The sequence below is a fragment of the Elephas maximus genome, chromosome 17, assembly GCF_024166365.1.
Source record: "Elephas maximus indicus isolate mEleMax1 chromosome 17, mEleMax1 primary haplotype, whole genome shotgun sequence".
NCBI classification, from domain to species: Eukaryota; Metazoa; Chordata; class Mammalia; order Proboscidea; family Elephantidae; genus Elephas; species Elephas maximus.
The window spans coordinates 32,868,028-32,892,331 of NC_064835.1; the positions used below are offsets into that span (position 1 = coordinate 32,868,028).

The following is a 24,304-nucleotide window of genomic DNA, read 5'->3' on the forward strand; positions in this document are numbered from 1 at the left end:
GAAAGATTGGCATATTTTTTTTTGTTCTAAATAACTTTTTACTAATACCAATGTAAATTTCAGATTCAGATACTTATTTGTCTTTGATTAATTAACAAAGCAGTTTTATAATGTTTACCATGGGCCAGGCACTACTGTTAAGTACAAATATTCCTCATTATAACTCTACGAGGTTGACACTATTATTGTCCCCATCCTACAGGTGAGGTAGCCAAGTCAGAAAGGTTACGCAGTTTGCCAAGGTCACACAACAAGTATCAGTGGATCTGAGATTCCCAAGAAGTATTTATCACACACCATGCCAAACTCTTCTGCTAAAGGCTGAATTCATTCTCTTCTTCCTCTCTGAACACAGCTCTGAATATAACATTTTTGGTAAATGTTAGGCCACAATAGGAAAACAACAAATTGATATGATCTTACAATAGAAAAGATCACAGAGAATTCCAATACGTGGTAGGAACAAAACGTGTTAATTTTTACCAATGGAACAGCTGTGGATTTTCAGGTTTTTACTGAATACAAAATGAGTCTCTTAAAGTTTATTCTTAGTGGAGAAAGCAAAGTCACCCTTCTCTTCTTTATTTTTAAACTAAAAATACCTCTTCTTCTGCCTATGTCTTGTTCATTACTAAAGACAGCAAGAGAGGGTGAGGGAAAGAGACAAGTAAGGAGAAAAAGTAATAAAAAGAGGAAAAGAGAGAAAGAAGAAAGAAGTGGGGAGAGAGAGAGACAAGAAAGAATACATCCTATATAAAAAACATTATGGGAATGCTTACTGCAACTCATTATAAGCCCCTTATATTACTGAAAATATGAGCATGCATGTTGTTGTTATTAAGGTGCCATCAAGTCAGTCCCCAACTCATGGTGAACCCATCCATGTACAATGGGATCAGACCATTGTGATCCACAGGGTTTTCACTGGTTGATTTTTTAGAAGTAGATCACCAGGCATTTATTCCTAGTCTTAGTATGAAAGCTCAGCTGAAATTTGTTCAGCATCACAGCAACACACAGGCCTCCACTGATAGACAAGTGGTGGCTGTACTTTGACCAGGTATTGAACCCAGGTCTCCTGCATGGAAATAAAGAACTCTACCATTGAACCACCACTGCCCCATAAACACAGATAAAAGTAACTAATTCCATAGTAGTTGCCCTGAATGTGGGAAAACTACAGAATTAATGATAATAACTCTCACCTGAAACCCAGAAGTCAGATGTGTACCATATTAAAAATACATGAAAAAAAATGAATGCATGCAAAAACTGGTGGAACTGGAGTAAAGTCTGTACTCTAGTTAATTGCACTGTGATAATGTTAATTCTTGGTTTTGATAACCTACTACATAGTTATGGAGATGTTACCATTGGGAGAAGTTGGGGAATGGGTGCATACAGTTTTTACAACTTCTTCTCAGGCTATAATTATTTCAAAATAAAAAGTTAAAAATACAAGGCTGACTGCAAAGTAACTATGCTATGTCTTCTAAAAAAAATGCTATGTCTTCTAGTGACTGCTTATTACATAGGAGAATTCGCTTGTCATTTTTCCCTCATATTTAACAAAAAGTATGGAGGTTATCCACCTGTGAAATACTAAGATGAATTGTTGTGTGGGTAGGAGGGGCAACAAGGGAACTCACAGGATAGGCAATGGCCACGTTTCAATCATTCAGTTATAAAAATTACCTGAATGATTCAAATAAAAATTGACAATATGTCTGCAAATTCTCTCCATGTCCAAAATATATCCAAAATCAGACCACGTCTCAACCCTGGAGGCTACCACTGCTAACCAAAAGTCGGCAGTTCATATCCACAGGTGCTGCTTAGAAACTCTATGGGGCATCTCTACTCTGTCCTGTAGGGTGGCTATGAGTCGGAATTGACTCGATGCCAATGGGTTTGGTTTTTTGGTTTTGATCCTGGTCTAAGCCACCATCATCACCTGTGTGGATCATTCCAATAGCCAACTGCCAGTCTCTAGTCTTCTACCATGTCCTCTCCTACTCTTAACACAGAAGCCAAAGTGATCCTTTGACAAGGTAAGTCAGATTAAACAAATCTGATCAAAACCCTCCAATGACTTACTGTCTACTTGTAAGCAAAAGGCAAATCTGTAGAGTGGCACACAGGGCACAAGGAGTGTTTGATCCCCTTTCGCTTTAACCGCATCTCCTCATCAACAGCATCTTCTCCATATGGTTTGGCCAACCTGACCTTCCTACTGGTCGGTCCTTCACCAAGCCAGGCATGCACCCAGCACAGCACTGCTGTATTGCCATTCTCTCTCCCTGGAAAGCTCTGCCCCCAGATACATGTACACCTACCCCCTCAGCTTCTCCAGGTCTTTGTTCATTAATTTACTAAGTAATTAATTAATCATTAATTAATTTGTCTGTTAATTCTAATGAACCCTTCTATGACCACCTGCTTTAAAATCATCTCACATAAACAACATCCCAGTACTTGCTAACTACCATCTATCTCCCTTTTCTGCTTCATTTTTCTCCACTGTTGTTGTTAGGTGCCCCTGACCAGGTTCTGACTCAAAGTGATGCATGTATAAAAAAGGAAATGCTGCCCAGTCCGGTCATCCTCACAATAGTAGGTATGGTTGAGCCCATTGCTGCAGTCACCATGTCAAGCCATCTCCTTGAGGGTCTTCCTTTTTTTCGCGCACCCCCACAGACGCCTATTTTTCTCCATAGTACTTATCAATCATATTTCATATCATCCTACATATTTTACATGTTTATCTGTTTCTCATCATACCTGAATATAATATCCCAAATGGCAGAATTTCTGTCTCTTGTGTTCATTGTTTTAGCCCTAGCACTTAGCATGCACTCACTAAATAAATAATTGATGGATGAATAAATACTGGAGATGACCAAAACAGAAAAGTGGCTTGACTTAGGGCAAGGAGAAGACTGATTAGAAGCCTACTCCTAGTACTGGCTAAAGGGCATATGAGGGTTGAGAAAACATTTTTGATAACTATTATAGAAATTGTTCATGTTAATGATTATCAATCAAGAACTGTTTTGGAGCATCCGTTATGTATAAAGCATGCAGATTATCATCAAACAGACTGGCCATAAAACAATTTAGGTTGGGAAAAATGACACCCAAAAAGTGTATCAAATTCAAAACAAGGTAAGTCATTGGCATACACTATTCCCAAAATGTGCTCTTAGGACCAGTGTTACCAGTCTCATCGGGGAGTTTATCAGAAATGCAGAATCCCAGGCCCCACCCCAGCTCTACAAAATCATGATGACAGTTTACCAAGACCCCTCAGATGATCCGAATGCACATTCCTTCATGAAGGAGATAGTAAGTCATTTCAGGAACGCGAAAGATCTTAGAAAAGGGAGAAGGGAACCCAAAGCATATTAGGAGAAGAATAAAGAAACATTTTACTAAAGCTGAATGTAGGGAAAATAGGCTACAAAAGATTAGTTCTAGTGCTTGCGGAGCACCTTAAACTCTAGGCTATGGATTATGTATATTATTTTGGCAAACTACCAAACTTTTCTGAAGGTAAGGGTTACAAGATAAAAGCTGTATTCTAAAAATGTATTTTAGTACTAAAACTCAGGTGGCTTAATCCAACAGGCATTAATTGTGCATCTAGTGTTATACTATGGGGAGACAAAGACAAATGAGACATACTTTCCACTAGTGACCAGACAGCAATTAAAGGAGCAGGTGAAACAGCTGCTGTTAGTTTTAACTAGGAGAGGGGCGGGGCTAGGGTTAGGGAGGGGCGGGGCTAGGGTTAGGGAGAGATGGATCAGGGGAGCTGTCATGGAAGACGGAGCTTAGGGCCTGAGTCTTGAAATTTAAGTAGAATTTCAAGAGGTCAAACCAGGGAAGAGAGCAGTTCAGGCTGCAGGGATAGCAAGAGCCAACAGAAAGCTATGAATCCATGCGCTACGTTCAGGGAGTGCTGCAAGTCCAGGAGGGGACGCGGAGTGAAAGCCTAGAATACAAGACCGGAAAGGGAGAGTCTTTTAAAATGCCATAGTAAAACAGAATCTGGAGCTATGTTTTGATGAGAAAAAACTGAAAGTTTTTTTGAATTTTAAAAAGGCATTGGGGACTATGCAAATATCATCATAAAAGGCTGAAAACAAAACGAGCAAGTTAAGTAGGCTCCCCTTAGCAATTCTCCACTTCAGATCAACCCATCTTCCGTCCTAATTTCTGTTCTGTTCTGCTCATACAGGCCTTCTGGAAATGCCCATGCAATTTTTATTGTAATAAATTCCTATTGTAATAAACTCAACTATGGGGTTGCTGTGAGTGGGAATGCACTCAATGGCAATGGCTATGGGTACAGTATCATAATAGAAGTAAATGATATTAAATAAATACTTGTTTTGAGAGACAGAATGACAAACATGATCTCTAGTCAACGTTCTATAGTGGGAAGAATTCTGTGTTTTGAGTGAATTCATTCCAGATGTGTCGTTAATCTATAGCAACTGCTTGGACCAGTCCTTGGCACACAGTAAGTACTATATACATGCTAGCTACTATTATTGTCATTAGATGTCAGAAGGCTTCAATATGTTCTAGCGTGTAAACTCAGGCAAATCTCTTAACCTTTTGGAGTCTCAGTTGATTCATTTGTTTAAAAAAAAGGGGGGGGGTGGTGGGATAGAAAAATATTCCCTACAGCCACCTACCACACAGGGTTGTACTGAGGCTCAAGTCCCAATTTAAATAATGGAAAAAAGTATTCATAAACTCTAAAGCGCTTTAAAAATATAACACGTTGTGAAATTGTAGCTGGTTTTCCCTGATTCACAGGGAGAAAATACTATCCTGCCTTATATTCAGGAAGAAATCTTCCGCATGTGTTCTAGTGTTTCTGATTTTAACGTCTGATTCTTAAAGTATTAGCCTCCAGAACACAAGCAGGCATATGCTCAGTGTGAAGACTATTTGATACAGCGTTCCACATACGACAAGTAAAAACCTGGACCTATTTTACCTGACAGAGAATGTTTGGTCACTTCAAACTAAAGTGACACGTAAAGAAACATGGCTACAAGGAGGCAAAGTGCTGGAAACTCAAAAAGAGAAAACAGAAACAATTTAAAATCAAACAAACACAAATAAAGAAAAAAAATGTAATTAGGCAAACCTGCAAAGAAAACAATCAAAAAAGCAAGATACTAAAGGCCCCACTTCCTAAAAGAACACTGTCATGGATTGAATTATGTCCCCCAAAGATGTGTGTATCAATTTGGCTGGGCCAGGATTCCCAGTATTGTATAATTTTCCTTTATGTTGTAAATTCTGTCTCTACGATGTTAATGAGGGAGGAGGGGTGACAGTTGTGTTAGTGAGCCAGGACTCGATCTACAAGACTGGATTGTGTCTTGAGGCAATTTCTTGAGATATAAAAGAGAGAAGTGAGCAGAGAGACAGGGAACCTCATACAACCAAGAAAGCAGTGCCAGGAACAGAACATATCCTTTGGACCTGGGGTCCCTGTGCTGAGAAGCTCCTAGTCCAGGAGGAAGATTGATGAGAAGGCCAACAGAGAGAGAAAGCCTTCCCCCGTAGCTGACACCTTGAATCTGGACTTTTAGCCTACTTTACTGTGAGGAAATAAACTTCTCTTTGTTAAAACCATCCACTTGTGGTATTTCCATCATAGCAGCACTAGATAACTAAGACAAACACTACAAAGAATTTATTTCAAAACTATACTACAAATTCAGGTTAATTTATTAGGTTATAAACGACTGTCTTAGTCATCTAGTGCTGCTGTAACAGAAATACCATAAGTGCATGGCTTTAACAAACAGAAATTTATTCTCTCACAGTCTAGTAGGCTGTAAGTCCAAATTCAGGGTGTCAGCTACAGGGGAAGGTTTTCTCTGTCAGCTCTGGAGGAAGGTCCATGTCATCAATCTTCCCCTGGTCTAGGAGCTTCTCCATGCAGAAGCCTCAAGTTCAAAGGATGGGCTCTGCTCCCGGCACTGCTTTCCTGGTGGTATGAGGTCCCTGCGTCTCTCTGCTTGCTTCTCTCTTTTATATCTCAAAAGAGGTGGGTTTAAAAACACCATCTAATCTTGTAGACCTCATCAATATCACTGTCTCTAATCCATCTCATTACATCACAGTGATAGGATTTATAACACATAGGGAAATCACATCAGATGACAAGATAATAGACAATCATACAATACTGGGAATCATGACCTAGCCCTATTTTGGGGGGACACAATTCAATCCATGACAACCACTTTTTAAGTAAACATTAGGATCTTACCAGAGTTACATATGATTACTAAGTCCTCTCCACAAGTGAAAGCTTCAGCTACCTCTATGTCTGCCAACCACAACAGCAATTGGCTGTGATCACAAAGAAGACAAAAATTTATGATGCAAACTCCAAGTAACTGTCCAGTGAAGCTCCCTCCCCCACTGTGGTTCCAAGTAAACTACTATAATTCATGCATTCGGTGATATACTGTGATATATATTTATTCTAGTAAATAATATGTTTAATAAGCATCTCTATAAACTAAACCTAGTTTCAGCTTGGAAACTATAAAAAAAATGACATAACATAAAACAGTAGATAAACATAATGTAATAAATAATAACAGCTGCCATTTATTAAATATTCAGGGGCTTTAGGCTTTGGACAGGGTGAAGTTAAGGGAGATGACAATCTATTTTTTCCTATTTTGTAAAGTAATAAATGTTCACTGTAGAGAATTTGAATAAATTAAGAAGCAAATAGAGGGGGGAAAAAAAAGAAAAGTTTCTGGCTATGTTTACCATTCTGTTCCCCTTCGAGTTACGTATATGGCCTCCCAGGTCCTCTGATGCTGCACTCACAATGGGATCATGTTGACATACTTTTCTGTGATTTCCTTTTTCATTTTACAACAGGTTAGTGGATATGCCTCTCCCTCATTCTATTCTTTCATGGTATGGAAGTACCGAATATATTTTGTAAATGTGTTTCCCCACATTTCAGCATTAAAGCAATGCTGCAAAGAATATTCACGTGGATGGGAGGCATATTAAAAAAGATGCTGAATAAAATACAGCCCCTCCTCAACGATCCTAACGACTCAGAAGAATTCTTACCACGTTGAGCACAGAAAAGTATCTTTCTTTTGCTTCTTTATCCCCTTCCCTTACTTTACACAAAAGTGTTACTAAAATCAACCTCAAATATCACAGTTTTTTAAAAGAAAATTTTATTGAAAATGACACATTCAGAAAACTGTGTAACTCCTATGAATGACTCAATGCATTATCAGAAAGCAAAATTTTCTGTACAATCATTTCCTGGATCAACAGAATCCTCTTCTACCATCCCAATCATTTACCTCCTCTCCAAAGGTGACCATTATCCTAACTACTAACACCCCAGCATAATTTTGAGTGCTATGACTTTGAACTATATATATGTGACTGTTTGTGTATGTGTGTTTATGTATGTGTATATGTATATAGAAGTCCCTGGGTGATGCAAATGGTTAACATGCTCAGCTGTTAAACTGAAAGGCTGGAGGTCTGAATTCATTCAGAGGTACCTTGGAAGAAAGGCCTGGCAATCTACTTCAAAAAGATCAGCCGCTGAAAACCTTATGGAACACAACTGTGCTCTGACACACACAGGGTCTCCATGAGTTGGAGACAACTCAATGGCAACTATCATATACCTAAGAATGGTACTGCAGCACCACAGGGTATGTGTGTGTCAGCTTTAGTAGATAATGTCAAACAATGATTGAGTTACACCCCCACTAGCAGTATTAAGAGCTCCCGTTACTCTACATCTTTGCCAGTTTGTAGTACTGTCACTCTTGAATTTCAACCATTCTGGTGGGCGTGTGCTATGGTGTCAATGAGGGTTTAATTTACATTTCCATAAAGACTAATAAGGTTGAGCATCTTTTCATACAATTATTGAGCAATTTTGGTATTTTCTTTTGTAAAGTACCTGCTCACGTTTTTCAACCATTAAAAAAAAAACACTGATTCATCTGTTCTTTTCTTATTGATCTTTCATGTATTCTAGTTAGGAGACCTTTGTCAGATACATGTACTGCAAACATTTTTTCTCACTCTGTGACTGGCCTTTTCATCTTAATAGCATATTATGATGAACCGGAATTTCTTAATTTTAATTATTAAATCTTCTAGTTATGATTAAAGTTTTAGGTCTAACCTAAAGTCATGAAGATACATACATCATGAAGATATTCTACTGTATTATCCTCTGAGAGTTTTACTGTTTTACCTTTCATATACAGATCTAAAGAAACCCTGGTGGTGTAATGGTTAAGTGCTACGGCTGCTAGCCAAGAAATTGGCAGTTCAAATCCGTTAGGCGTTCCTTGGAAACTCTATGGGGCAGCTCTACTCTGTCCTGTAGGGTCGCTATGAGTCAGAATTGACAGCAGTGGGTTATACAGATCTACAATTCTTCTGCAGTTAAGTCTGTATAGGGGGTTAAACAGGGTCAGGTTTCTCTGTCTCTTTTCTATACAGAACCCTAACTGGCCTAGCACCATTTATTGGAACAACTACCCTTTTTTCCACACTGCTCTGCAGTACCACCTGTGTTGTAAATCAGGCATGTGTACATACACAGGTTTGTTTCTGGGCTCTGTTCTGTTCCCTCATCTATTTATCTCTCCTTGCATCAATACTAGTCTCTTAAACACTGTAAGTTCTGACAGCTATTACAGCAAATCTGCCCACTTTTTTGTTGTTCTTCAGAATCGTCTCGGGTATTCCTGACTCTGCATTTCCATGTAAATTTCAGAATCAGTTTGTCAATTTCCACGAAAATTGGGGCATTTATCAGTAACCCTCCCCTGTTGAGCTCTGAACTCCAATTTTGGTCCCCTTACCCCTGTGACTTCCTCTACTCTATCAGCAGATCCTCTAAGTGTCTCCATAGGCTGGGCTCACCACTTTGGGTTTCCTTCTTCTACTTGACCTTGGTTCAGTAATTGTTTACTGCCTTATCAACTCTCCAGTGCTTCAAAGAAATATTTTTATATTCCTGTCCAACTTTTCTAACTGTTCTGAGAGGGAAGGTATGTCTAAATTCCAGAAGTTCATGTCCCAAAAGTAAACTTTGCTTCCCAGTCTCATCCCTCCCTTCCTTCCTTCCTTTCTCTCTAGGGGAATAGGTGGATGATACGGAAAGATGGGGAATTTCAGCATGGAAATTACAAAAAAGAACCAAATGTTGATTCTATAAATGAAAAATATATGAACACTGAAGAATTTATTAGATGGGCTTAAGAGAAGGCTACACAGCAGAGAGAGAAGAATCAGTGAACTTGAAGATAGGACACTGGAAAGTATCCAAACTGAAACAAAAAAGAAAATGGAGTATGGGAAAAGAAAAAAAAAAAAAAAAAAAAACAGAACAGAGAGTCTGTAATCTGTTGAACACTATCAAAGTGCATAAACCCATATGTAAAGGAGAGGAGAAAGAGAATTAGACAAAATAAATACTTGAAAGATAATAGCTGAGAAGATTAAAAACTTTAAGGAAGACATCAGTAAGTAGATCCAAAATGCTCGGTGAACTCCAAAGCAGGATAAACACACACACACACAAACCATGTGCTTTCCCTTCCTCTTCCCCCATCTCAGTCTCAGCATCTTCCATCAAACAAGGCCCTATGCTGACTGAACTAAAGGTCAGTTTCTCATGGACAAGCTTTCACCTTTCTTCCTCTGTCTTCTCCTCTTTGTTTTTTGTTTGTTTTCCCTCTCTCTCTGAATCTCTCACTTTATTTTTAAAGTACCATGGACACTTGCTATGTCAATCAGGACACTGTGACTAACTAATTTCATTTTTGCATATGAAGATAACTGAACATGTTGAGAACCTTAAGAACAGGCCCAAGAGGACATATTTTCTGTTAACCTGGTTACGTAATAGTATAGGTAGCTTTAAATTTTTAGTCTCAAACTATAGCTGCTTTTTTCGGATTTGGCATACAGCAGTGACAGATGGCAATGTTAAAAATAAATAGAACATCCAAGTTGTTTATACTGTAGGCAAAGACAGTTTTAAACTGTGAAACAAGCCTGAAGCTGATAGAATTCACATTTTCCTTTTCAAAATGTATTAAGGATGCATAATTCCAACCCTGCAAAGCTGCTCTCAAAAATTAAAAGATAATACATTAGTTTTTGAAGGTGATCTAGTTTTTAAAATATTATTACATATATAAAATTAACCACGAAGAGAAACCTATTTTTCAAAACTCTCAACAACTGATGAACTTTCCCAAGTTTCAAAAGCTTCTGGAGGTTATCACTGTTAGAACTGTCAGTTTCCCCTTCAAAACTTTTATTTTAACACCATTATTAAAATAATTTTGATTAAAATCATTTTAGAAATTCACTTTATAGTACATCTTCAAGTCAAAATTATCCAAGATGATAAGTAACTCATAAAATTGATAGTTTACACCATAAAAATGCATAAAAGCAACATACAAGAAATCACAACAAATTTTTGATGTTAAATCTTAATAGGATCAAAGCAGTGAATGAAAGTTTTAAAAAAAGATGATCATCTCAATAGACACAGAAAAAACATATGACAAAATCCAACATTTTTCATGATAAAAACACTGAACAGACTAGGAATGGAAGGGAACTTTCCCAACCTGACAAAGGACACCTGTGAAAAGCCCACAGCGAACACGCTTAACGGTGGAAGAATGGATGCTTTCCCCCTATGAAAAGGAACAAGACAAGGGTGTCTGTTCTCCTTACTTCTATTCGACATAGGACTGGAGGTTCTAGACAGGGCAATTAGGTAAGAAAAAGACTGGGAAATGTGATTTTAATCAGTTTGTAAAATAACCACACTGATGAAAAAGATACTCACCCGGTTTTGGCACAGAGTTGGTCACTGACTGGGGAACCTTTTGGTTAATTAACTCAACACAGTGTCCAGGGAAGAGTCCCACCTATGAAAGAAAAGAGGCAAAGAGAGGATTCTGAACCAGAGAGCTGACCAATATGTGAGCACTGCCAATTGAATTCCAGTAATGTACTCCACAGTCCCTCCCCAATGATTCTATTATTCCAAGATTCTAAATAACAGATCTGCCAACTACCCAAACAAATAATAAAACAATCTGTTGCTAAGAGTATACAGTAATATGTTGTATTTGTCCAAATATCTAGGCAAGGCTTCTTTTTTAGACTTTTAATGTTCCAAGCCTTTTCTATACCAATTAAAATATTTAATCTAATAAACTACACATGCAATAGATATAATTTTTACCTCTTTATAATTTACTTTGCTGAAATATCAACCTGGTTGTATTGACATCAACTTATTATGTTTATTATCCTATGATTCTTTAAAAATCAACATTAAACCACAATTCAATTTTTTTTTTTGGTTATGTTTTTTGTGAATTTTCTCTTCCCTCTCCCATAGGCTTCATGAAAAAAAAAAATGACTTAGGATTAAAATAAATTTCTGAAACAGTCAATGATATAAAAAGCCTAGTTAGTCACTGCTGTAAAAACTGGCAATGGGCAGGAAAGGGGGAATTAAGAGGAGAAAACAGCCAATCTCAGCAGTGGAAACAGACACTGGACCTTGAAAACACACCACCCTGACCTTGAAGAAGAAATGCTTGTGTGGCTGCAGGTAGGATCCTAAGAAGGTGTATTTAAAAAAAAAAAAGTCTATGCTCCAGATCACCCAGTAATACTATGTTGTCAGGGACCGCAAGCCAGCAGAATGAATGCAGAGATAAACAGCCTGGAAACAAAAGTAAGAAGCAAATCTTGACCAATATTTATACATGTTTCCTGAGACAGAAACATAACTGGGCTGCCCTGCAGCAGATGTTAAAGCTGAAACATGAAAACGACATCACTTTCTACATCCCTCTGTTGACAGACTCCAGGGAAAAATGGGATGGCCTTCCAAGTACATGAGTCATTGCGAAGTTCTGAGCTATATAATTTCCATCTGCGTGGGATTATTTTCACATACTCATTTTCTGCATTCTTATTTCAACTTCTGGATCAGTGTTCTATAGTGGTTCTTAAATTACGAAGATGTAACCAGTGATCATGAGCTAAAAAGAGTTTATTAATAAATTATGATATTTGTTTGAAAGGTTTGAATTTAGGATTCTTAAGGCCTCTATGCATTGTCTTCCAAAATGATGCTTAGAGATTTGTGTTATCGGTGAGATTCTGTAACATTCTATTCAATCTCCTATCTAACTAAACAAGTAGAAATTCTTCCATGACTGGCTAGCATCAGCTAAGAATCAACTTGAAAAATCCTTCTTGTCGTCTCTCGTGAGAAGAAGTGTGGCATAATGGTTAACAATGCAGACTCAAGAGTAAGAGCACCTGGGTTCAATTTTAGGTTTGCCACCTGCTGGGCTCAAGTTTCTAACCTAACCTCTCTGTGTTTCAGTGTCTTCATCTAAACATAATAATGGTCCCTAGCTCATAGAATTAAGTGGATTAGTGTAAGTAAAATGCATGTAGTAAGCATTCATAAATGTTACCTATTATTATCCCGCCACTCATCTGTCAGTTGTTATACTGTGGTGACCTGAGTATTTCTGTGATGCTGGAGGCTATGCCACCAAAATTTCAAATACCAGTAGGGTCACCCATGGTGGACAGGTTTCACCAGAGCTTCCAGACCAAAGCAGACTCAGAAGAAGGACCTAGTGGTCTACTTCTGAAAAAACTGACCAGTGAAAACCTTATGAATAGCAGTGCAACACTGATATAGTGCTGGAAGATGAGCCCCTCAGGTTGCTGCAACGATGGGCTCAAGCATAACAACAATTGTGAGGATGGCACAGGACCAGGGGATGGCACAGGACTGGGACAGTGTCTCATTCTGTTGTACACAGGGTCTCTACAAGTCAGAACTGACGTGACAGCACCTAACAACAATGACAACATTGTTACCCCAGTATGTGGGATACTAGAAAACCTAGAAGGCTCTAGGTCCCCCATCAATTGGATATGACACAAATTACCATCTTCTGCATGTGTGTGCTTAAATTTCCTCACTCTCAAATAGCATTCTTTCCATAAAATTCTCGTCCAATTTATAAACATTTTCTGCAGTTTGGTCTAGAGAAAGTACCTAGCCTAGTTTCTAAACTCTAATCTCTTTTAGCAAACAATAAAAATCAGTTTTCTATCACTTCCTCACAAAGCCAGAAGAAAGCTTAACAAAAATCTTTGAGGAACTATATCGAATATATTAGTTGCATTTTCACCTTTTAAATTTGTCTCAATGCATTAGAGAAAATGCTATTGCATACTATTGCATACTATGTAGACCTCTGAAGTAGGCACATCTAACACTATCTCCAGTCCTGTCTCTTTTGCCTGCCTTTATTAAACCCACTAGCTAAACATTCAATAACACTCTAAATACTCAGTATTCCAGACTCCTTGCTTTCAGGCGTAGTCAAGGCACATGTCCACACAACACTACCTCTTCTTCTTTCTGCTACAAATGCAGGTGTCATGATCGGTGCTGTAGCAGCTACTTCTTGTCCGTTAGAGAATCTTAGACACTTTAGCCTGGTATCATTAAGCTGCTGACTCGGCAGTAGCAATCAGCCGCCTTTTCTGTTGCTTGCAGCCAAAAGCATTGCAAACTGTTAAGGAATCTGTCACAAATTCTATAAATTTGTGAAAGGCAAATAGATTATATTTTCCAGTTACAAAATTTCCATCATAAAAATGAAACTATGTTATGTTGAAAACACTACACACAAGAATATAACCAACTCTAAAGTCTAGATAATGAACATTTATACTTTTCTCTCACTTAATTTTTTGTGCTGAATAGATTATATATTGTCTTTTCCTCATATTTGTTGTTGATTTTGTTTCTGCTGAGTCTTTTATTTTTTTCTTATATTTGAAATTTTGATGTATAGGATAGTTTCTCTCCTTTGTGGTTACCTTATTATTTACCCCCATTTTTCTAAATTTAAATCTAACTTTTATTTCTTTGTATCACCGTACCTTCCTCTCCATATGGAAGGTGTATGACTACACTTCTTAGTCTCTCTTTATTGTTTTAATGTTGTGTTCTTTTACATAATAACATTGTTGTTTCCGTTTTGAGCGTTTTTTTATCTTGATTTATTTTTGTGATTTCCCTATCTGGGTTGACATCTGATTGCTCTGCCCAGTGTTCTAGTCTTGGGTTGATACCTGATATTATTGATTTTCTAACCAAAGAACTCCCTTTAGTATTTCTTGTAGTTTTGATTTGGTTTTCACGAATTCTCTAAACTTCTGTTTATCTGGAAATATCCTAATTTCACCTTTATATTTGAGAGATAGTTTTGCTGGATATATGATTCTTGGTTGGCAATTTTTTTCCTTCGATTTTTTATTTAAGTCATCCCATTGTCTTCTTGCCTGCATGGTTTCTGCCGAGCAGTACGAGCTCATTCTTATTGACTCTCCTTTGTAGGTGACTTTTCGTTTATCCCTAGCTGCTCTTATAATTCTCTCTTTATCTTTGGTTTTCACAAGTTTGATGATAATAGGTCTTAGTGACTTTCTTTTAACATCTACCTTATGGGGAGTTCGATTAGCATCTTGGATAGATATCTTCTTATCTTTCACGATATCAGGGACGTTTTCTGCCAACAAATCGTCAACAATTCTCTCTGTATTTTCTGTTATCCCTTCCTGTTCTGGTACTCCAATCACTCGTAGGTTATTTCTCTTGACAGAGTCCCACATGATTCTTTAGGTTTCTTCATTTTTTTGAATTCTTTTATCTGATTTTTTCTTCAAATATATTAGTGCTAAGTGATTTATCTTAGAGTTCACAAATTCTGCCTTTCACTTGCTTAATTCTGCTCCTCTTTCTATTGAGTTGTCTAATTCTGTAATTTTATTGTTAATCATCTGAATTTGATTGCTGTCTATGGATTTTTCCAGTTTATTAAATTTTTCATTATGTTCCTGAATAACCTTTTTAATTTCTTCAACTGCTTTATCTTTGTGTTCCTTGGCTTGTTCTGCATATTGCATCATTTCCCTCCTGATGTCTTGAAGGGTTCTGTATATTAATCTTTTGTATTCTGCCTCTGGTAATTCCAGGAAGGCAGTTTCACCTAGAAGATCCCTGGATTCTTTGAGAGCTTGTTGAGGCGATCATGGTCTGTTTCTTTATGTGACTTGATATTGACTGTTGTCTCTGAGCCATCTATTAAGTTACTGTATTAGTTTATTTTATGTTTGCTTACTCTGGTCGTGCTTCTTGTTTGTTTTGTTTTGATATGCCCAAATGTGTTGCTTGAGTGAGCTACCTTGATTATTTTCACCTTTGGAGCTCTGACATCCTGTCCCCAGATGGCTAGAACTGTTATCAGGTATATCAGTCTAGGAGTCCATTCACTTTTCTTGTATGAATTCAGGTCAGGTGGCCAGGTAGCTGATCATCAAGTGTGTGGTACCAGCTCTGTCCTACAGTCTTAGAGGGGCCGGGGTGATTGGTGTAGGTACTGGTATCTGGTTGCAGCAGGGTATCACACTCCGAACAAGGCAGGGGGCTGAGAATCATCCCCCAAGTGTCTCTGAGGAAAGCATGTCCCTGTTCCCTAGAACGTACAGGGGGGTGGGCTCTGCAGAAGGACCATGGGTACACAATGTTTCTGGTTGTAAGGACTGGGAGGTACCAGTTATCCTTGGACCCCTGTTGCAGGTGGCTGGGTGACCTGAGTGGAGCCACCAGTCCTTAGGCCCCTGATGTGGGTGGGTGGGTGAGGACCCTGTTTAATAGGCAAAGCAATGTCAAGCATCAAACACCCACCTCTCCACTGCACAGCTGAAAACAGTTGTAGTCTGCCAACAATGGCCTATTCTCCTGAAACAGGCCCACACAGGTCCATGCAGAGGGGAAAGGTACTCAAAGTCCACAGACTGTTTATGCCTGGACAGGAGCCACTTCTGTCCTGCGCTCCTCCGGTTGATGGAACTGGCAAATTATCTTTTCCCCCAATTGCAAATTTATTTCTTCTCTGGGGCCTGGAGGATGGCTCTAGGCACTCAGCAGGGCCTATCTCAGGCCCAGGGAGATCAGCCACTGAAGCCGGCTTGGGGGCAGAGGGCGCAGTAAAATATATGCAAGTACTTAGCTTTTGCTGAGAGCGCCATTCTACTCTGGTTCCGGAGGTGTAAGTAGGCTGTGTGGCTGGCTGCTTCTCCCTGAGGTACCTGCGGCTGAACGCTAGTATCAGTCTGCTGCAGTCGCTCCAGGGAATGGTGCCTGAGGGCTCCCTGCGATTCAGGTCCGGTAACTCCTCTCTGCTTCTGAACCGTGTCTTCTTCCCCCTGCCCCTCAGTTCATTTTCTAAGCTTGCCTTTGATGTTCAGGGCTCCTAGCTTGTCATAAATATACTCATTTCACTTGTTTTTTCGGATCTTTGTTGTAAGAAGGCTTCCCGGAAGCATCTGTCTATTCCGCCATCTTGGCCCTGCCTCTCTATACTTTTCTGATGAAATACTAATGCTTGTAAAAATGATACTTAAACCTAATTATTTCACCTAATACGAATAATTCTAATAAGCTCAAAATGTCAGAAGTTAGAAGTGACTGGAACTCCGACTATATGATCTTTGAACTATGTCATCCTGTTTCATATTTTATTCTTTCTGCAGCAACGGCAATTTCTAAAGCTTTTTAAAATTTATACAGCTGGGAAGGACAAGAAGAATCGCAGGGGTCAAAATGAGATTCAGCTCTAGTAAGAGGGGGGAAGAGAAAGAAAAGAACAGCATTTAGGGCCCACAGGGGCTGAGGAGAAGATGATGAAAATACAGCAATAGATGGAAAAAGACAATGTAAAGATCAAGCTGGAAGGCATCGGGTGTCCCAGGAAATCGATCTACAGGAAGGAGAGGGAACCTTCAGTTTGGTAGTTTATTTCCTCAATGTTTGAGATACAATGAGAAGCCAGAGACGTTATTATAACCCATGGCATGCAGGTAAATGGTTAACAAAGAGCTCTCCAGGGTTGGGGAACATCTGGATTTACAGCATTGGCCAGTGTCCATGGTGCAAATACTCCCATCCTGCCTCATTTCAAGCTACCAATATGACAGCACTGAACAGAGAGCTGAAAGAGATGCAGAATAGCAGGCTGTTATATATTATTTCTACCATACAGATCAACTAGGTGTAAATAACCTTAAATAGTAAATGTGGTAAAATAATTACAAAAAATGTCTATTTATTACCTTTGTTTTTAATACAATTCATTTAATTGTAAATTTATATATTTTAGCTTTTTAAAAATGGCTGTGTTTAACTACTGGGCATGAAAATTTAAAAACTTTCTCCAGCTCGCCACTTATTTGTATCTAGACATTTGGTCCTGTTCCTGTCCCACCTTTAGTAGCACTGACAGGTTTTCACCTTACACAGGTTCGGCTTTTGCACTAATTGTATATGCTTCATCCTCTGACTTCAAGAGAATAAAAAGAGATCTAAAAGGAACAGATTGTAACCAGACTCTTCTGATCTTCTACCTTAAGGATACGCTCAAATACAAAGAAAACCAGGTTTGCCTTCGAAGGTGAGTGTCCTGAAACTCAGAATGTTAGATAAGAAGCGACTTCTATAAAATCTGGAAACCCTGGTGGTGTAGTGGTTAAGTGCTACGGCTGCTAACCAAAGGGGCGGGCAGTTCAATTCCGCCAGGCGCTCCTTGGAAACTCTATGGGGCAGTCCTACTCTGACCTGCAGGGTCGCTATGAGTCGGAATCGATTTGATGGCACTGGGTTTGGTTTGGTTTTGGTCTATAAAATCCGCATGGAGCTTTGGTAACACTGGGCATGTAAAAGAATCACTGCTTCGCACAGATCCTAACTCTACCTGTAACTGCTAGAACACCCAAAACCTAAAAAGGACTTTCAACGTAACAACAATGTAAAACTAAGACAAAAAAATTCCTATTCCTGTTGGAGGGAATGTCAAGAAACTGCAATTCTCATCCTTTGCTGGTGGGAAAGCAAATTGGTACAGCTGTTGTCAAAAACATTCTGGCAGTTCCTCAAAAAAACTAGACGTGGGGCTGCCATATGACCCAGCAATTCCACTCCTAGGTATATACCCTCGGGTTCTAATAGAAGTGACGTGAACAGACATGGACACCTACGTTCATAGAAGCACTATTCAAAATAGTAAGAAGATGGAAATGACTGGAGTACCCATCAATGGATGAACGGATATGAAAATGCAGTACATACAACAGAATATTACTCAGAGATAAAGAAAAATGAATTCCCAAAACATCTGGGAACCTGGATAAACCTGGAGGACATTATGGTGAGTGAAATAAGTCAGTCACAAAAAATATATATTTTAAGTTCTCACTTTTATGAAATGACGGGAAGAGGCAAATATACAGGAACTAACGTTCATTAGTGGTTACCAGGGATGGGAGGGGAGGAAGACTCACTCTCTAGATAGCAGACATTTGCTAATTTTGATGAAGCGAAAGGTAACACTGAATGAGGGTGAAGTGTGCATGACTTCATGAAGGTGAATGGCAACACTAAAATGCACACAAGAAAAAAGGAGCTGTTGGTAATTGCTATGGTATACATAATTTTCAAACAACAGCAAAAACTACCAAAATGTGTTATGTGCAGGTATATATGCAGGTATGTAGGTACACATGTGTATGGGTATGCATACGTGAGTATGTATGTGTGTATATAGGTGTCTGTGTATGTACATATTGGAGGACTCTGTGAGACTTCTGCCCTGAGATATTCTTCAAACCTTGAACTGAAATTAACCACTGAGGTCACCTTGTAGGTAAATAACAGATTGGTTCACAAAATATCACCTGTAAGTACTGCGCTCCTTTTAAAAATCACCTATGAGACACCAAACGGACAACAATTACTTTAAAACAAAGATGAGAATGTAAAGGGGACAGGGAAACCAGATTAAGGGAAATGGCACAACCAGAACGTAAATAATGAGAATGTCTTGCATTGTAAGGTACATAACGAATGCCCCTGAACAATCTGTGTAGAAATTACTGAACAGGAAGCAGCGCTGCTGTGTAAATCTTCACCAAAAACACAATATTATTTTTAAAAACCTACTCTAACAGTTTCTTTTTTAACTTACAGCCATTGAAACTTTAGGGTTGGTGCCACTGCGAAAATATTTCTCCCCCAAGATACCATGCAAATTTTTTAAAAATAAATTTTACTGTGCTTTAAGAGAAAATTTGAGAACCCTGGTGGCGTAGTGGTTAAGAGCTTGGTTGCTAACCAAAAGGTCTGTGGTTCGAACCCACTAGGTGTTCCTTGGGAACCCTATCGGGCAGTTCTTCTCTGTTGTATAGGGTCGCTGTGAGTTGGAATAGACTCAACAGCAATGGTTTGTTTTTTTTTTTTTTCCCGTTAGGTTTAAGTTTAGAGCTCAAGATAGTTTCTCATTCCCAAAAATTTATGCACATATTGTTTTGTGACATAGATTGCAATCCCCAGTGTGACAGTACTCTCCCCCTTTCCACCCCAGGCTCCCTGTGTCCATTCATCTAGCTTTCTTGTCCCTTTCTGCATTCTCGTCTTGCTTTTGGGCAGGACTTGCCCATCTGGTCTCATATAGTTGACTGAATTAACAAGCACGTTTCTCATCCGTGTTATTGTTTTATACGCCTGTCTAATCTTTGACTAAAAAGTGGGCTTTAGGAGTGGTTTTAGTTCTGAGTTAGCAGAGTGCCCGGGGGCTGTAGTCTCAAGGATTCCTCCAGTCTCTGTCAGACCAGTAAGTCTGGTCTTTTTTTGTAAATTTGAATTTTGTTCTACATTTTTCTCCTGCTCTGTCCAGGACTCTCTGTTGTGATCCCTGTCAGGTGGTCACTGGTGGTAGAATGTGCACCATCTAGTTCTTTGGGTCTCAGGCTGGTGGAGCCTCTGGTTCATGTGGTCCTTTGGTTCTTTGTGCTAATATTTTCCTTGTCTTTCATTTTCTTCCTTCTCCTTTGCTCAGGACAGCATGGGACAAACAGATGTATCTTAGATGGCTGATTGAAAGCTTTTAAGACCCAGACACTACTCACCAAAGTGGGATGTAGAACATTTTCTTTATGAATTACATTATGCCGGGGCCCTGATAGTGCAGTGGTTAAGAGCTATGGCTGCTAACTAAGCGGTCAGCAGTTTGAATCCACCAGCTGCTCACTGGAAATTCTGTGGGGCAGTTCTACTCTGTCCCATACGGTTACTATGAGTTGGAATCAACTCGACAGCAATGGGTTTTTGTTTTTGGTTATGTTATGCCAATTAACCTAGACATCCCACGAGACTATGGTCCTCTGACCTCAGCTCAAGGTGTCTGGATGTGTCGATGAAGCCTTTGCCTTCATCAAGTTGTGCTGACTTCCCCTATGTGTGTTGTCTTTCCCTTCACCAAAGTTAGCACTAGTCTATAACCTAGTTAGTGATTTTCCCTCCCGCTCCTTATCCACCCTCATAAACCATCAAAGACTGATTTTTTCTGTGCAGAAATGTTTTCTTGACTTCTTATAACAGTGGTCTCACAAAATTATTTGTCCTTCTGTGACTGACTTATTTCACTCAGCATAAAGCCCTCCAGATTCCTCCATGTTGGGAGATGTTTTGAGGATTCACCATTGTTCTTTATTGTTGTGTAGTATTCCATTGTGTGTATGTACCATAATTTGTTTATCCATTCATCTGCTGACAGGCACTTAGATCATTTACATCTTTTTGCTACTGTGAATAGTGCTGCAATGAACATGTGTATGCATATGTCTACTTGTGTGATGGCTCTTATTTCTCTAGGATATATTCCTAGGAGTGGGATTGCTGGATCATATAGTATTTCTATTTCTTGCTTTTTAAGGAGGCACCATATTGTTTTCCACAGTGGTTGTACCATTTTGCATTCCCACCATCAGTGCGTAAGAGTTCCCATCTCCCCACATCCTCTCCAATATTTATTTTCTCTTCTTCTGATTAGTGCCAGTATTGTCAGGGTCAGATGATATCTCATTGTAGTTCTGATCTGCATTTCTCTAGTGGCTCATGATTGAAAGCATTTCCTCTTGTGTCTGTTAGGCGCCTAAATGTCTTTTTTGGTAAAGAGTCTGTCCATATCCTTCTCCCATTTTTTAACTGAATTGTCTTTTTGTTGTTTAGGTGTCGAACTGTTGTTTAGATTTTAGAGATTAGACCCTTGTCAGATATGTCCTAGCCAAAATTTTTTTCCCAGTCTGTAGCTTCTTTTTACTCTTTTGGTGAAATCTTTTGATGGGTATAAATGTTTAGATTTAGGAACTCACGCCGGTCCCCTGGCCATGGATGCAGGAGTTATTCTCTGTTGTTGAGGGTTGGGTGCTGTGTGTGCGCTCTACCACTACCAGATGATCAGGGTGAAAGTGTCTGGGTTGTTGGTCACTGAGTGTGTGGTGCAAAGGCTCTCACCTCTCACTTACAGTCCTGGGCGAGCAAGGCTGTGCGGGGGTGTTTGGAACAAACACAAGTTTCTGGTAGGAGCAGTGGGTGATGAGGAGAGTGAGGCAGGGGCTGTTGGTTGCCCCTGGGTACGCTGTCCACTAGAGCACACATTGGGGTGGGTAGTACAGCCAGTCCTTGGGCACCCGGTGGCACTGGCTATGAGACTGGGGGGTACCACTCATCCTCAGGCCCCTGTCACGGGCAGCTGGATGGAGTGGGTGGTACCGCTGGCCCTCAGGCTCCCCACATGTGTGGCTGAGGTCCCTTCTTAGGGGGCAGGGTGGTGGTGAATGCCACAATCTGTGGCTCTCACTTGGCTGCTGTATGTGTGCTTCAGCTGGGAACCCTTTCTGCCTGACCTAATGAGGACGTGTTGTGCCAGCTTGGCCAGCAAGGCACTAGTGTGGACAACTGACTGCGGTGAGGGGCACTGAAAGTCCATGGACCCCCTGCGCCTGTGGCTGTGTGAAGGGGTGGGCTCCTTAGATCAGGCTGAGAGCTACCAGCTTAGAAGGCAGGGCAGTGTCAAATGCCACACATCTGCAGCTACCATGTGGCTGCTGTTGGTAAAAAATGGGCTTCAGCTGGGAACCCTGCCTGCCTTATGTCAATGAGGATGTGCTGTCCCAGCTCCGTCAGCAAGGCACTGGAGCAGGCGCCTAGAGAGTGTAGAGGGCGCTGCAAGCCCACGGGCCCCCTGAAATCAGTGGCTGAGTGAAGGAAGGGGCGGGTGACTCCAGACTGGGGGCATGAGTTCTGGCTTAGAGGGAGTGGTGGTATTGAATGCCACCACTGGTGTCAGAGTGGGGAGGCGGGTAGAGGGAGGGAGTACTCCTTGGTCTGTGGAGCTCTGGTGGGAAGGGTTTTTGTGCACATGATGTATTTAACTTTTGCAGGTCTGGTATCACTCCTCTTTGATTTTGGATGGGTGTGCAGACTCGCTCCTGCTTTGCTGCACCACATGGTGTGGGTTTCAGCTTGGGAGGCTGCTGCTTGTTTCAATATGTCCGTGCTGTGCAGGTTCACCTAGCAGGACACTAGTGATCCATAATTCTCCATTTTCACTGTTTCTGAATTGTCTCTCCTTCCATCTGTCACGCAATCCAATTCTTCAGCTTTGTCTTTGATGCTTAGGGTTCCTAGATTGTCATATATATCCAATTCACTCGTTTTTAATTCGAGTCTTTATTGTAAAAGGGATGACACAAAGTGTCTGACTATTCTGCCATTTTGGCCCCACCTCTGCAAAAACCTTTTTTACTAAACTTAGTAAAGGTCTGCTCCTATGCTTGTATCACAGATTTTATCATTGAATGTGACTATTCTAACTCACAGAGTTTTAACTCCAATTTTTCACTTTGTGACTACACAACTTCCTATCCTATCAGGTATTCCATGATGCTCCATGATGACTGAAGGTCAAATTCAGAGACTTTCCAGCCCCATCATTTCTGTATTTCCCCCCTAGTGTACCTCTCCCCTTCTAATCTCTTGCTTGCTATCCAGTATGGACTTGGTGGTTGATCATTTGAAAATAAAATTATCAGTACCTTTAATTTCCTTGCAGTATTAATCTACTCCTAAACCCATCCAGCAAAGTCCAAAAACTAAATCAACATACTTCTACTTCCATACTTGCATGCCTGTGTGTTGCTGGAGAAACACACCCCTGTGGAGAGCTGAACCAATATAAATTCATAGTCTCTCTTCGTTCTGTTGTACACAGGGTTGCTATGAGTCAGGACCAACTTGAGGGCACCTAACAACAACAACAACTTCTATAAATGTCAATTATTTTCTCCCCACTGCACCAATTCTTCTTAGAGGACCTACTCCTCTTTAGGGTCTCTGCCCAGTCCATCGCTCACACCTCAGCCAACACTATCCCAGCACAGCTGGTAAGACCAGAAAACAATAGTCAATTAGTCTGTCTCCTAAGGTTTTGGAACTAGGTCCAAACCTTTAAATAATCTCTAGCAAGTTATCAAAATTAGAAAATGCGAAGGAGGAGGAGGAAAATGAAGAGAAAGAAGGGGAGGACAGGTAAAAAGCAGCAGCAACCACTGAACTGAGAGAAGCAAAAAACTAGAAACAACTTACCTTGAATTCCTTATTTTCAAGTTCTTGGTTCCATTTCCTTGTAGCCTATTTATAATCCCCGCCTTGGGTTCTTTGAGATACTCCTGCTTATGTTCCCCCCCACCCCCTGCTCTCTCTTTACCTCCTGAAAAAAAAATTATATTGCTTCTGAGTTTTTTGCCTTATTTTTATTATCCCCTAGCTCTTAAATGCCAGCTCCATAATTTCCATTTAAAAGAAAAAAATTACTCATATAGTTGGATAGGGATTGGATAGTACAAAAGCAAGAAAAACAGATGTCAGGCAGGCAAAAGATGATGGCAATTTGACTACGGAGGTGGCATCACGTAGGCAGAGAGAAGTTGACCAATTTCAGATATACTTTGAAGACAAAAATAAGGGGATCTATTTTTTTTTTTTTTAATTTATAAAATTGTCGGGAATGAGAGAGAGAGAGAGTACTGAGGGTGACTTCCAAGTGAAGCTATGATGGAAGGTGCAGGGGGAGTAGAGTTATTGAGATGGAAAAGCCTAGGGGAGTAACGGATTTGGGAAAGGGGGAGAGAGGAAAGACCAGTTTAGGATGTGCCAAGTTTAAAATGTTTACAAAATACCTCAGAAAGTGGTTGGGTATATAGGTTTGAGACTCAGAGACAA

General features: G+C 39.9%; 1 protein-coding gene across 5 annotated transcripts in view; it reads right to left on the reverse strand.

Annotated features, from left to right (window-relative positions):
- The window catches only part of ARHGAP32 (Rho GTPase activating protein 32), a 411,930-nt gene that overhangs the window by 57,639 nt on the left and 329,987 nt on the right, over positions 1-24,304 (reverse strand). For all 5 annotated transcript variants that reach the window (XM_049857308.1, XM_049857307.1, XM_049857306.1 and 2 more), the window contains one exon: positions 10,919-11,000. In XM_049857308.1, coding sequence (XP_049713265.1) covers positions 10,919-11,000 — 82 coding nt within the window. The remainder of the gene's footprint in view (positions 1-10,918; positions 11,001-24,304) is intronic.